General features: G+C 54.1%; 4 protein-coding genes across 4 annotated transcripts; 3 read left to right on the top strand and 1 right to left on the bottom strand.

Annotated features, from left to right (window-relative positions):
* Positions 1-811: 811 nt before the first annotated feature.
* On the top strand, positions 812-2,175 carry ISF_00351 (hypothetical protein; the record flags this gene model as incomplete). The annotated part of the gene is made up of 2 exons (XM_018843958.1): positions 812-910; positions 1,030-2,175. The coding sequence occupies 2 exons, from the start codon at positions 812-814 to the stop codon at positions 2,173-2,175; spliced, it is 1,245 nt and encodes a 414-aa protein (XP_018708408.1).
* Positions 2,176-3,197: 1,022 nt separating this feature from the next.
* ISF_00350 (minor allergen Alt a 7) lies at positions 3,198-4,039 on the top strand (the record flags this gene model as incomplete). The annotated part of the gene is made up of 3 exons (XM_018843957.1): positions 3,198-3,221; positions 3,411-3,627; positions 3,723-4,039. The coding sequence occupies 3 exons, from the start codon at positions 3,198-3,200 to the stop codon at positions 4,037-4,039; spliced, it is 558 nt and encodes a 185-aa protein (XP_018708407.1).
* Positions 4,040-5,069: 1,030 nt separating this feature from the next.
* Positions 5,070-6,097, bottom strand: ISF_00349 (hypothetical protein; the record flags this gene model as incomplete). Its single annotated transcript, XM_018843956.1, has 2 exons — positions 5,070-5,966; positions 6,035-6,097. The coding sequence occupies 2 exons, from the start codon at positions 6,095-6,097 to the stop codon at positions 5,070-5,072; spliced, it is 960 nt and encodes a 319-aa protein (XP_018708406.1).
* Positions 6,098-8,001: 1,904 nt separating this feature from the next.
* Positions 8,002-9,983, top strand: ISF_00348 (homocitrate synthase; the record flags this gene model as incomplete). Its single annotated transcript, XM_018843955.1, has 12 exons — positions 8,002-8,219; positions 8,264-8,372; positions 8,443-8,458; positions 8,535-8,574; positions 8,622-8,744; positions 8,813-8,935; positions 9,021-9,070; positions 9,127-9,171; positions 9,227-9,288; positions 9,354-9,497; positions 9,570-9,799; positions 9,872-9,983. 12 exons carry the CDS (start codon positions 8,002-8,004, stop codon positions 9,981-9,983), a joined length of 1,272 nt encoding a protein of 423 aa, XP_018708405.1.
* Positions 9,984-13,038: the final 3,055 nt, after the last annotated feature.

Raw genomic sequence — 13,038 nt, 5'->3', positions numbered from 1 at the left:
TCCGTGAATGCTTAGCGGTTGCTATGTAGGTGATCGTGGATTGGGAGGGAGGAAGAAGGCGGGACGCGACAAAGAGTCGGTCGCACGCGTTGAGGGCGGCCAGTTGGCGTGACCCCACCAACCAGGCTGCCGCAGATTTAACCATGTTGTACTAACTAGCTACTGTCAGTAGGGTAGTATCTCATCTCCTAATCAGAGTCTCAGGTTTCTCGCCTATCTCAAGTAAATAGTTATCTCAACCATCTTAGCTATCTCACCTAGAAATATTAGCTATAAGTTCTCACCTCTCCAAAGGATTGGTGAGATACCTAGCAGGGGCCCAAATAGGTACATAGTGCCACCCACTCTGGGTAGTTATAGTTAACTACCTAAGGTAGAGACCATAAACGCCTTCCATGCAGAAGCAACAACGGGGGACGGGGCCAACAAGTCGGTAACCACCCACCTTGGGTATTATTAGCTTCGACTGACAGCCTCTCTATCAACTACTAACCTACCAGCGCCTTCGACCAGCCCCCAAGCGCCTCACGAAACGCCTAGGACCGCCATCAAGGCGAAGCAACGAGGCTTCCCAGGCCAAGCCGCAGACAACAGCCAGCCTGCCTGCGAGGCTTAGTAACCCTTGGCGCCTGCAGTCTGCGGTGTGTAGTTTGTGGCTGGCGATGGTTTGCCATTTCATCATCATCCATTTTTGTTCCATCCTATTTCGATTGTCCAACATTATTGATAAAGAATTGGGGCTGCGACTTGTTCCGTCCAAGCCAAATCTCTGAGCTTCTAGGACCGACAAGCTCCGAGCTAGTCCTTCACCATGCACCTCCGAACCTGGCCCCGGCCGGACGCAACGGCTGACGCGGAGGCCCTCATCCAGACCCGAAGACTTGTCCGACGAGATGTATCCAGTGCTGCGGTACGTTTTCTACCTGAGCTTCGTGAAAGAATTATCCCATGGCCGGCATTGGCCGTCTGCCTGTTGCAGGCCGGGCGGCTTGGAGCTGAGCTTTTGCTAACCACAATCGAATTATCCAGATCGCCGTAGGTGGCGCCCTCGGCCTGTTTGTCGTCGTGGCCATCCTTATCGCCGTCATGGCCTGCTGCACCAAGCGACGAAAACTCAAGCAGTTCCGCACGCAAGGATACGAATCCACAGCGACGGCCGAGGATACGACGGAGCTAGCACCGGCCGCCGCCCACGTCGCGGTACCACCACAAGCGCAAACGACCGGTGGCCGTAGCGGCGACGGCGTGGATAGGCACACGTCGGTGCGCTCCGTCATGACGCTCCCTGCCTACCGCGCCGAGGCGTCGAACAATGAGCAGGTGCTGGGGCGGGCGGGTGACCGCGACGGCGTCGACGTCATCGTGGACCTGCCGACCGAGGAGCAAGAGGAAGCGCTGCGAGACGAGGAGATGGAGGCGCTGTACCAGATTCGTGCCCTGCGAAGGCAGCAGATCCTCGAGAGGGAGCAGCGCCGAGCAGAGCGCGAGGAGGCGCGAGCGCGTAACGACCACGCGGCGCTGGCGGACATTAGGGAGCGTGCTCGCGCCGCGCGCGAGGCGGCGCTTGCAAGCAGCGAGACCATCAACGAGCTGCGGCAGGACGCTACCCGTGCACAGGGGCAGCGTGTACGGTCGGTATCGACCGTCTCGTACGGCGACCTCGGCGTCGCGAGGCACGATGGCAGTCGCGTTCGCGCACGTAGCAACGACAGCGAGCGTATGGGTCTGCTCGCCGACGCCGCTAGTATTGCCGGGGAGGCGACAGCAGCCCAGTCCGAGGCGCGACACGACCGTAACGCGAGTGTGAGCTCTCTGGTGAGCGCCGACAACGATGGCGGTAGCGGGCTGCCCTCGCCGGCGTACTCACGCGAGACTTCAACTTTAGGGCGAGTGGTCACTGGCGGCAGTGATTCGCCGTTCGCGGGACCCAGCCCCGAGCTGGTCGAGGTGCCGCTGGACTTTGGCGGGGAGGAACGGCCGCCGCCACCGGGCTACGAGGAGGCGCACCCGCATGCGACTTTGCCGCCGGGCTACACTGCGCGCGGTAGCGTAAGCAACCCGCAATCGCCGTCTGGCGAGTTGCAGGTAGCCGCAGAAGCGGCCCGGTCACAACAACAGTCTCCCAGTTCCAGACGGCCGGTGCCGCAGATTGTGATTGAGCGGCACCCGCATTGACACGACAGGCCGGGCATGATGTAACGATGTACGGATTTCTCTTTTCTATTGGCGAGCTTCTTTTTGCATTGGATAATTTCGGGCGAATTTTTCTTTTTTCTTTTTTTAATGGGCCAGCGTTTCCTTTGTCTTGTTGCTGAGCATACATCTAGACAAGCATGAGACTACGGCGAAAGTCGTAAGGTAAAAAGGATTTGGTGGTACACGATGACAAGACCTGGTTCGATGCGACTTCCCACTTGTTATGTGACGACGACTCGTGGTATTTTTATTATTTATAAGCTAACAACATATTTCACTCCGTATAAGCGCCCTGGTCAACTTCGGTACTCATGGTGCTGATGATGGCGGATGGCTTATGCAAGCTTTAGATAATCTGGACTCGGTGCTCACAAACTGACGTGGTTCGGTCAGCGACCCCACCCACCCCTAACTCTGTACTGCAGTGGTACCTCGAAACCCCGCCAAACCCCAACAAAGTGACATGTACCAGCCCGAACAGGTTGCGCAAGCTGCATGGTGGGGGGGCATCGGTTGGTCAGATTCATGTAATCGACGGGAAATGTGATGAAGCAACTTCTACTGCCCAAGTCCCCAGGCCCTGTGTACGAAGCATTCATGTTTGCCTGGAAGTGAGCAGGGTCTGAATTGGTCACCACAGCGATTCATTTACGCCATCGATGGGCTGTACGGCGGCTTGCTCCTGGCTGCCCCGCCTTGCTGGTACCTGGAAGCAGCGCCGTCTGAACCTATGATACTTAGCAATCATCACAAATGCTGCGACAGGGTGGAGATGCAATTACGCTCTTGTCCCAAATAGAAAGAAGCCTCTCCTACGTGGCTAACACTGGCTGCATTCGGCAGCTTGCACTGGCTCAGGCTGGCCAAAGTATAAGAGCTCCACCGCCCGCCATAGCTGTCCTAGGCTCCCTCCCTCTTCCATCCGCATTCTGCAACTAGATTGTGTAAATATCTTCTTCTCTACTCCTTCACATTACCTTTTCAAAAACAACACCGCAAAGATGGTCAAGATTGCGATTATCTACGTACGTTGTCCCGCTTCACCGAGCTCCCGCATCGAGGTGTAGCTATCTCCCGCGCTGCCCCTCTTCCGTCCGATATGTTAGCTCTGGAGCTACTTACCTACCTGCTGGCGCTCAATCGAAGCTTCAACTCTACTCTAAATTCAAGAAAACTGCCTCCCATGGTCCACCCCGCTGACCTGCTCTCCCCAGTACTCGATGTACGGCCACATCAAGCAGCTGGCTGATGCCGAGAAGCGTGGCATCGAAAAGGCCGGCGGCACCGCCGACCTCCTCCAGATCCCCGAGACACTCCCCCAGGACGTCCTCGACAAGATGCACGCGCCGCCCAAGCCCACCAACGTCACCGTCCTTGAGGACCCCAAGCAGCTCCTCGAGTACGACGGCTTCCTGCTCGGCATCCCGACCCGTTACGGCAACTTTCCCGCCCCCCCCCCCCAGACATCGATGACCCTGAGGACGCGCGAGAACTAACCCCTTGACAGACCTTTTGGGACAAGACAGGTCAGATCTGGGCCTCGGGTGGCTACTGGGGCAAAAAGGCCGGCCTCTTCATCTCCACCGGCACCCTCGGCGGCGGCCAGGAGTCGACCGCGCTTGCAGCCATGTCCACCCTCACCCACCATGGCATTCAGTTCGTCCCGCTCGGCTACGCCAAGTCCTTCGCGCAGATCGCCGACCTGAGCGAGGTCCACGGCGGCTCGCCCTGGGGCGCCGGCACCTTCTCCGGCGCCGACGGCTCGCGCCAGCCCTCGGCCAAGGAGCTCGAGATCGCCACCATCCAGGGCGAGGCCTTCTACAACGCGGTCAAGGGAGCTTGAATGCATGGCAGTGAAGCCGAGGGGCAGCGGAGGAACGGACCGGTGGCTGGTGCCGGTAGCCAGCGTGCTAACGGGGCTGCGGCGAGGCAGGAGCCGGCCACCACAAGGAAAGAAAAGGAGCCCAAGGAGGGGCCGTGTGGTTTGCCGGTCAAGTGTGTTATTCTATAATCAGCCTTATAAAAGGACATTTTACCATACAGGATATATAAAATGGTGGCAATAATGCCATTCAAGCTGCAGTGTGCCGCTCTGTCTTGTACTCAGAGTCACTATCCATATTACCAGGCACTCGGTTACTTGTTTCGCCCGGTCTCTGAGTGGTTTACTGTGAGACACTTAAAAACGTGTTCGTCGGGCTATTTGCACTCGATCAGTGGACCTTGTAATGTGCATTCATCTCATTCGAAGAGCAACAACTTCCTCATACGCGACATTTTTCAATGACATCGATAATACTTGGCTCTCACCCTTGTAAACTGTGAAAGTGTGTCGGTAGCTGGAGACTTCGACTCGGCCATCGGCGAGCATGTGTCTACGCTATGTCTCCATCACGAGGGCCGAGACCTGCTGCCAGGTGTCGCAAAAAGCGAGAAACGACGCAGGACAGCCTTATTCTCAACCACGAGACCTACTACTGCCGTCGCCGTCAAAATGGTGTCAGACCTGAGGATTGAGAGAAGAGAGAATATCTCCTTCAAGTATTTGTCAGTATCCCCCGAGTGCCGGTGGGATCTGCCGCATGCCAGTCGCCAACACCTTTGCGCCGCCGCTTTTATCGGAGCATTAGACCAGAATGTTGGATGCCGCCAAGAAGAAGGCAGAACGAACACTCACTATTTGGCAGCTGTGGAAGCTATTGATAAATGTGAAATTCGTGATCAAATTATGAAAAAAAGAATAAAAGCTATGTTTTTAAATACGCTCCCAAAACGCCTCTAGAAACGATGCATTCCTCCGCCGCTGTCAGTCTATTCCCTGTTTTTAAGATGACGAGAATTCACCGTGATCCTTCGACTCAATACCAGGGACTTCACTTCTTAAACAAGTTTGTCTCGGAACCAAAGAACGGGTTCGGCTGGAACTGGTTGCGTGGGTGCGCCTGCAACTCGTTGACGAACAGCGGGCTCGCGTCCTCCTCGACCGGCGCCACGTGGACGTCGCCTCCATAAATCTCAACTGCCGAGATGAGGGGCATCACCAGCATCAGCATGGACAGCAACTGGCCGAAGCTCCATTCCTTTTCGTTCTCGTCCGCCAGCGCGACCGACGGCTTGCCAAACGCTGACGAGAGCAGGACGACACGGACCGCCGCACCGACCGCGACGGCCGTCATGGCGAGCAGCCCGACCACCTGGACCATCTTGTACCAGCGCTGCGCCCGGCTGTGCAGATACCACGTGGCAAGGCCAAACGTGGCCACGTTGCCGACAATCACGGCGATGGTGCCGACGTACGAGAGCGCGCCGGCCGCGCCGGGCGGCTTCCCGAACGCCGCATCGCCGTCCCAGACGCAGGCGACGGGGAGCGTGGAGACGGACATGCCGCGGGAGACGACCTGCAGGACAAATACGCCGGAGACGCAGGAGAGGACGAGGTTGGCGAGCATGAGGAGCTGGCGCAGCCAGCGCAGGACCCAGCCGCGGCGGTAGTCGCGGGCGAGCGCGAGCAGCGCGGCGTTGTGCGTGGCCATGGACAGCAGCGAGAGCATCCAGACGAGGAAGAAGTGGTACGGTACGAGGGTCTGCATCTTGGCGAGCGCGACGGACTGGATGCCGATGCCCTGGACGATCTGCGAGTCGCTGAGGCCGTTGAGGAGCTTCCGCTGGACGGTGCTGGCGGAGGCGGGGCGGCCGCGGACCTGGGCGGCGACGACGCTGGCGGAGAGGGCGAGGGCGAGCACGGCGGTGATCATGAATGAGAGGAGGATCTGAAGGAGGTTAGAAGATTTCTTTAAATGGAAGGGAAGGAGGGAGGGGGGGGTTTGGAAGGACGTACGCCTGTGCCGGCGACACCAGGCTCGCTGGGCGCCACGGGCGGCGCGACTGTGCAGTTGACCATGGGTTTTCGCAAGATGCAAGTGTATTAAAATGACAAGAATTTTCCGTACAGGAAACGCGTCGTAGAAGGATAAAAACGTGTTGAAACAGACGCAAGGCAGAGACGCCCGTCGACTACGAAAAAGTCGTGTGCAACCTAACGATCACGCCGCTGTACACGCTACTTTGTCACCCAGGACACGAAGTTCGTTTTCCAGGGACCATCCAGACTATGACGTTTGTTGGTTTTGGGTCAGGGGTTCAAAAAAGGGCTCCAGAAATGCCCCTAGTCGCGGCCCCTTGCCGGCGTCTACATTTGATTGGCTTTGCGTTGTTCGTTGCCCTGTTTCATCTTATTTTTTTACGACAGTTTCCCTTTGATGGCTTCTTTGCCTTGGGGTGCAGATCTACATTGGCAGGCATCACGAATAGATCAGTCCAGATTTTTGGTCGACTGAAAAAAAAAATTCGAAGAATGAGCCGCTTTTCTTTTATTGTGCTTCTCTTGCCAGTATCTGTTTTTTAAGGAAATAAAACCGCTGCTGACTTGCGTCCCTCGTCCGACGAGGTTGCTGTGGATACATGGACGACCAAAATCAAGGAATCGACAAATGCACCGCCGCGAAGTATGCCCATGCTGGAATGATCTTGGCTAATAGATACGGTCTGTCGAGCTGGCAAGTTTAATGCATGCCTGTTTCACAATGCAACGCAGTAAGCTCATATCCTTTACTAACAGGTCAGCCACTTACTTGGCTTGCTGACAGCTTCAATAATGGCTGCATACAAAGGCTGGCCACCACATAACTCAATTTGCACTTATTTTGAGATGAAACTTTGTATAGCCTTAAGCATCGTAGCATTGCCTTTAATCATCCGCCAATGACGAGTTAGGCATCTCGACGAGGGCATAGTTTGTCCGGTAACCTGCAGCCCAGTGTGTAGGGTACCTACTTTGGAGGCAAGTTAGCGGCGGGGAAGTGCCTTTTTCTTCCGATTAATTCTGGTCATAAATCAGCAGTCCTCGGTTCCTAATTCCCCATGTTAATGAAGCAGCCCTCGTCTGCCGAGATCTGCGCTTCCTAAAAGGGCAGGTTGCGTGGCCCTCTTGTTGAATGCCACTGGGCAGATTAACTATCCGTAGTTACAGTGCGTGCGCAGTCCCTTCCACACATGCACAGTGACGGATCCTGCAGCCGGCGCAATTCTACTACTTGCCGTTTGACCCCGGAAAGCCTCATGGCATGGAGCTGACTCTTCACCACCGCTCAGCGGCCGAGCGCCGCATATAAATACAGCGAAGTAGATAGCGGCTAGGATCTGGCACAGCATGTGATCAGGTACCTGGCACCGTTCGTCCATCGGCTGTCGCGATATCCGGGGAGCGGGCCGACAGGAGACCCGACGCAAATCGATACGCCTACTAGCTACCCTGCGCTTGTGCTAGAAAAAAAAGTCAAAGATACCTTACCTGAGCTCGATCTACGGCTGCTGCATACACGGTCTACAATGAGATGACAGCAGCAGCTGCATCTCGCACGCAACGTCAGCCCCCCGGCAGGGTAGTGCCGTGGGACGTTGCAGCGCTGGCTGGCGGCTGGCTTTGAAGGAGCCAGTTAGCTTCTGCCTCAATCGAGGAGCCAGCATCGGGGTGCATTCAGCTTTGTTGCCAGCTGGATTTGACGTACGTTTTGCAATGGGTGTGGACGAGGGCGCCGATGACTGGTCCGGCCAGCTTTACTGCGAGCGAAACAAGCGGCCTGGTGCGTGTCTTGAGGTGATCGGGGGTATGCGTGGCATGGGTACAAAACGTCGAGACTCTTCTTCTTTTTATCTTTGCCTTCTCTCCCCAAGAGATTGAACACGTCGATACCCGACATCAACGACAATCATCTCCCACGCACACACTCCCTACATCTTGCAACCATGTCCGCCACCAATGGCACAAACGGTCAACAACATCCTGTCCGAAGTCGCTCCGCCAGCTCCCCCTACCAATCTGTTCAAGACTACCTCTCCAATGTCGCCAACTTCAAGATTATCGAGTCCACCCTGCGCGAGGGCGAGCAGTTTGCCAATGCATTCTTCGACACTGAGACCAAGGTCAAGATGTACGGCCTCAACCCCGACTGTGCGGAGAAGTCGTCAAGTTTGTAGATGATTGTTAATTTGCTTTTGAAAAACATAGTGCCAAGGCTCTTGATTCCTTTGGTGTCGACTTTATTGAGCTGACCTCGCCCGTCGCCTCGGAGCAGTCATTCAAGGACTGCAGGACTATCTGCAGCCTTGGTCTCAAGGTACGTCCTCGCCCCCCCAATACAACCGCACATGCGTCCGATTTTGCTAAGACTAGATTCTCGACGGCAGGCCAAGATCCTTACCCGTATGTTCTTGAAACACACAAGTCGCCGCCTTCCTCGAAACGGATCTAATACCTCTTCTCTTCTTTTCTTCTACAGATGTTCGCCTCAACATGGAGGATGCCAAGGCCGCTGTAGCGTGAGTTTGTCGAGCAGAAGAGACACACTTGAGGCTAACAGATCCAGCACTGGTGTAGATGGCGTCGATCTCGTCATTGGAACTTCCAGCTTTCTCCGTGAATTCTCCCACGGCAAGAGCATGACCTACGTCCAGAAGACGGCCCTCGAGGTCATCGAGTACCTCAAGGGGTATGTTACCACTGCGACTCGTCGCGATTTTACAGTCTCTGAGCTGACGCGTCTCTCTTCTCCTCCAGTGAGGGCGTACAGGTCCGGTTCTCGTCCGAGGACTCGTTCCGCTCCGACCTCGTCGATTTGCTATCTCTCTACAAGGCCGTCGATACCGCCGGCGTCCAGCGTGTCGGTATTGCGGACACTGTGTGAGTTGCTTCTTGCTATATCGACTTCTATTAATAATTTCTTTATCTATAATAAGAGCTGCATTTTTCTAACTAGATTTAATAGCGGCGGAGCCACTCCCAGAATGGTCTACGATCTCGTGCGTACCCTGCGTGGTGAGTCAATAAAGCGGAGCTATGATGAAGGTAAACTGTACTGATTCAGTTTATAGGTGTCGTGCAATGCGATATCGAGACTCATTTCCACGACGATACCGGTATACTGCTACAGCATAATTGATTCGAATTGCAGTTATGAGCTAACCATGTTAGGATGCGCCGTTGCCAACGCTCACGCTGCCCTCGAGGCTGGTGCCACTCATGTTGATACTTCAGTTCTCGGAATTGGCAAGTTACACGCGGATAAGGGAAGACGACGGATAAATCAATGCTAATATAGATGTTAGGTGAGCGTAATGGAATCACTCCTCTCGGCGCCTTCATTGCGCGCATGGTTGTCACCGCGCCCGACTACGTCAAGTCCAAGTATAACCTCAAGGAGCTTAAGGCTCTTGAGACGCTGGTAGCCGACGCCGTGCAAATTGTAAGATTTCCTTGAAATCCCTGAGCTTACGGTCGCGTGCTAACCACTTAATTTTTTTTCTTTATTTTGCAGAATATTCCTTTCAACAACCCCGTCACCGGCTTCTGCGCGTTTACCCACAAGGCTGGCATCCACGCCAAGGCCATTCTCAACAACCCGTCGACGTACGAAATCATCAACCCCGAAGACTTTGGCCTGAGCCGCTACGTGTCGATTAGTAGTCGCATCACCGGCTGGAATGCCGTCAAGTCTCGTGTTGATCAGCTCGGCCTCAAGATGTCGGACGAGCAAGTCAAGGAAGTGTATGTGGACGTGCCTGTTGCTAACCTACGTCGGTGCAGAGGAGAGGAAAGGATGCTAACAGACGTTTATAGTACCGCCAAGATTAAGCAGCTAGCGGACATTCGTCCTCTGGCAATCGACGATACCGATTCCATCCTGCGTTCGTTCCACGCCGAGCAGGTGGAGGGCTGCGGCAGCTACTAGATGAATGAAAAGAATTATGGTTTACAGATGGATGATGTTTTGTGGTTTCCCAGGAAATGGGAAGAGGAACATATCGGGGCCAAAAATTAGGGGCTGAGAACGTGGTTGTCCATCTGAAATACTTGAGTTAAGTTTTTGGACGAAGAAGTCGTCGTTTGCTTTATCAACGTGTCCGAACGTAGACCGTCCATCAATGCATGCATTTGTGCATGCACGCATATGTACTACATGACTAATAATGTGATGTGCTTGACGTGGCAAGACCCGAGCAATGTGATTATACTGTTAGTGGTGCAATATCCACGTCAAAATTGCGCGGTATTCGAAGCTAACCACGATGTTCAAGTAGACGGCAGTTTATCACGGTGCACCCTTGAGTCCGACTGATGCAGAGGAGATGTCGTACTAACGTGCTTGTGGTCCCTGGCCGAGGAGATGCTAATAATAAGATACGTGCTGGCACCCTGTACCTTGCACCCATGTAGACCACGAGGATGCATTTGATCAAGGCATTGCTTTTCGGCAGATGATATCCGCGGCCATGTTTTTCTCAGGCTAGGCAGAATCCCTCCCATGACGATTTTTGTTTTCATTTTTATGTCAAGTTTCTGCTGCCTCGCGACGTGCCACAGCATTGGGTCGAGTCAAGTCTGGAACAAGCGGCGGAAGTCGCACAACGGGAAGCGAGCCATCAAACTTTTTTCTTCCTACGTCGAAACTGACAGAGGCGGTATCACAGTTGCACAAAGGGAAAAGTTTCTCGGCGGCATTGTTCGAGAGGGACAAAGGCTGGTACATTGCAGGGGAGGCGGGGACGAGGAGCATGGGGATGCATGGACCTTTGTATGGTGTGCGGCAAAAGCACAGACTGGAGGTGTAGGAGGGAGGTCGGACAGTTGCCAGTGTGTACAGAGCGCAGCACATGCGAATTGACGGTGGTGAGATGTTTTGATTATGCGGTACGATTGAACCCTGCAGAGGGCCAGTGAAACAAAACCAATCTGTACGTGATCATGTATGGTGAGATGCATTTGATGATCAACTACGAAAAAAAGGAAATAAAGGCATAGGAACATGGCATTAGAGACTATTCAAGATGGATAAAGGAAAGCGAAAAAAAAAAAAAAAGAAAAAAAAAAGAGGGAATGAATAGCATGACAGTTGCGGGAAATGCACCAAAGGTCCTGTCGTCTTGTTTGCACTCGTACGGTGGCAACGGTTTTGGTCGCACCCGGCCGCGGCTCCAGGTGGTGCAACGTGATTGTGCAACGGGGAGCCGGGAAGGGCCAAAAAAAGAAAGGAGGCAAGAGGGTTTGTCGATGAGGCAGGGTCAGAGATGTGCGCAAGGTTGGTACCGAATTTGATAGGAGAAGAGAGGGACAAGACAAGTCTCAAATTCAGTAACTGTGTGAACCAGGACAAGCACAGACGGATGCGCGCGCCGCCCCTTGGCAGGAGGGGATTGCCTAGGAATATAGTTTATCGGCAAGGTATAATCTGTGCCTGGCACTGGGTTTTTGTAAGAAGGGGGAGGTTGGGTTCTGAGCAGCAAAAAGATCAGACGAGTGTCAAGTGGGGGACGGGAGAGGAAACAAGGAGCCCACGCACTGGCTGGCCCATGGCTATTTTTATTTATTGTATTATTAGGGATTCCTCCTTCTCTTCTTCATTCTTTCTTCTCTTCTTTTGGTTTGGCTATTTTTGGGTCTCGTTCATGCTAACGTTATGCTAACATTATGCTAACGTTAACATGAGTGATGCTTTTATGCAGTACTTATGCAGATGGGGTTATTTGTAACGGAAACCCACGCACTTGGCTCATTACTTGGTTGAGGCAATGCCCTCCGGATGCCAGGCACACAATGCCGATGGTGATAGAGTGATAGAGTTGGGCGCCGCTGCAAGGCCATCGTGGCGCCAGGGCGGGCTCCTGCAGGGGGGTGGATACCTGAAATCAATCTATCAGGAAGTGACTACTAACGTTAGCAGGTTAGCTACCAATAAACTTTCAGAGTCGTTCCAATTGCAATTAATTGCTGGCTGTGTTGGTGATGTCAAATTCAGCAGCAACTTGCCGAGGTATCTGGGATCTGGCTAGGTAAGGCATGTACCTCTCTATCAAACGCAGACACCGAGCCCTCCCGCCTCACCACGTTCACCACTCTACCTCCCGCCAAGCTGTCGGCACCTGTCACAAGAAAACCTCCTGCCTGAATTGGACGCCGTCCGCCCGCCGTTTGCTTCTCTCGTCTGTGCCTGGCACACGCACGCACATCCGCACGCGTCTCCCATCTGCATCGACAACATCAAACAATCCAGTACCAATCACCCATCAAGATTCACCACCCACCATCCTCATCCATTTCTTGGCCCAAAACCATCGCACTCACTCTCCAACGCTTCGCACAGTCATCGCTTATTATTAACTAGTACAACCTGGCCCTCCGTCTTCTCGCTCCACCCCCCCCTGCGGATACACACCCCTCCCTCGACAACTCTCGTCCCCTCGTCCTCCTCCCCCGGAATGCTCGACCACCACGTTGGGGAGAGTTGGTTTCTCATCCGTCTCTTGCCAGTCTCGCGCCGTCGACATGCCGCCTCACCAGTAGGGTAGCCATCAAGTGAATAGCGAGACCGCGAGACCGCGAGGCGGGACCGCGGGACCGCGAACCAAGACGCCGGCCTACCCGTCCAGATTGCCAATCACCACCCACCTCGAGCCTCTCTGCTACTTTGCTCTCGCTCGCCCATACCCTCTTCTCAACTCCCGGGCCCACAGCTTTATATCGATGAAAGAATTCATGGGTCAAGAGACCAAGAGAAAAAGGCAACATCCCTCATCACCTCTTCTTCCCACAAGGGCGGCATGCCAGGCCAGCCCAAGCTAGGCTAGCCAGAGTGCTTGTCTCACCCTCCGATGAAACACGCCCGACGATGCCAGAAACATGTCCGGTCTGTGGCACGCAAAGAAAATAAAACGAGTACGGAAAAAGAAAACCGATACCCCCCATTTATTATCGTCCTTTTTTTTTTTTTTTTTTTTTTTTTTTTCTTT

Source organism: Cordyceps fumosorosea (genome assembly GCF_001636725.1).
Source record: "Cordyceps fumosorosea ARSEF 2679 chromosome Unknown scaffold_1, whole genome shotgun sequence".
Taxonomy (NCBI): domain Eukaryota; kingdom Fungi; phylum Ascomycota; class Sordariomycetes; order Hypocreales; family Cordycipitaceae; genus Cordyceps; species Cordyceps fumosorosea.
The sequence above is the reverse complement of the archived record's forward strand: the minus strand, read 5'-3'. Positions and strand labels throughout refer to the sequence as shown.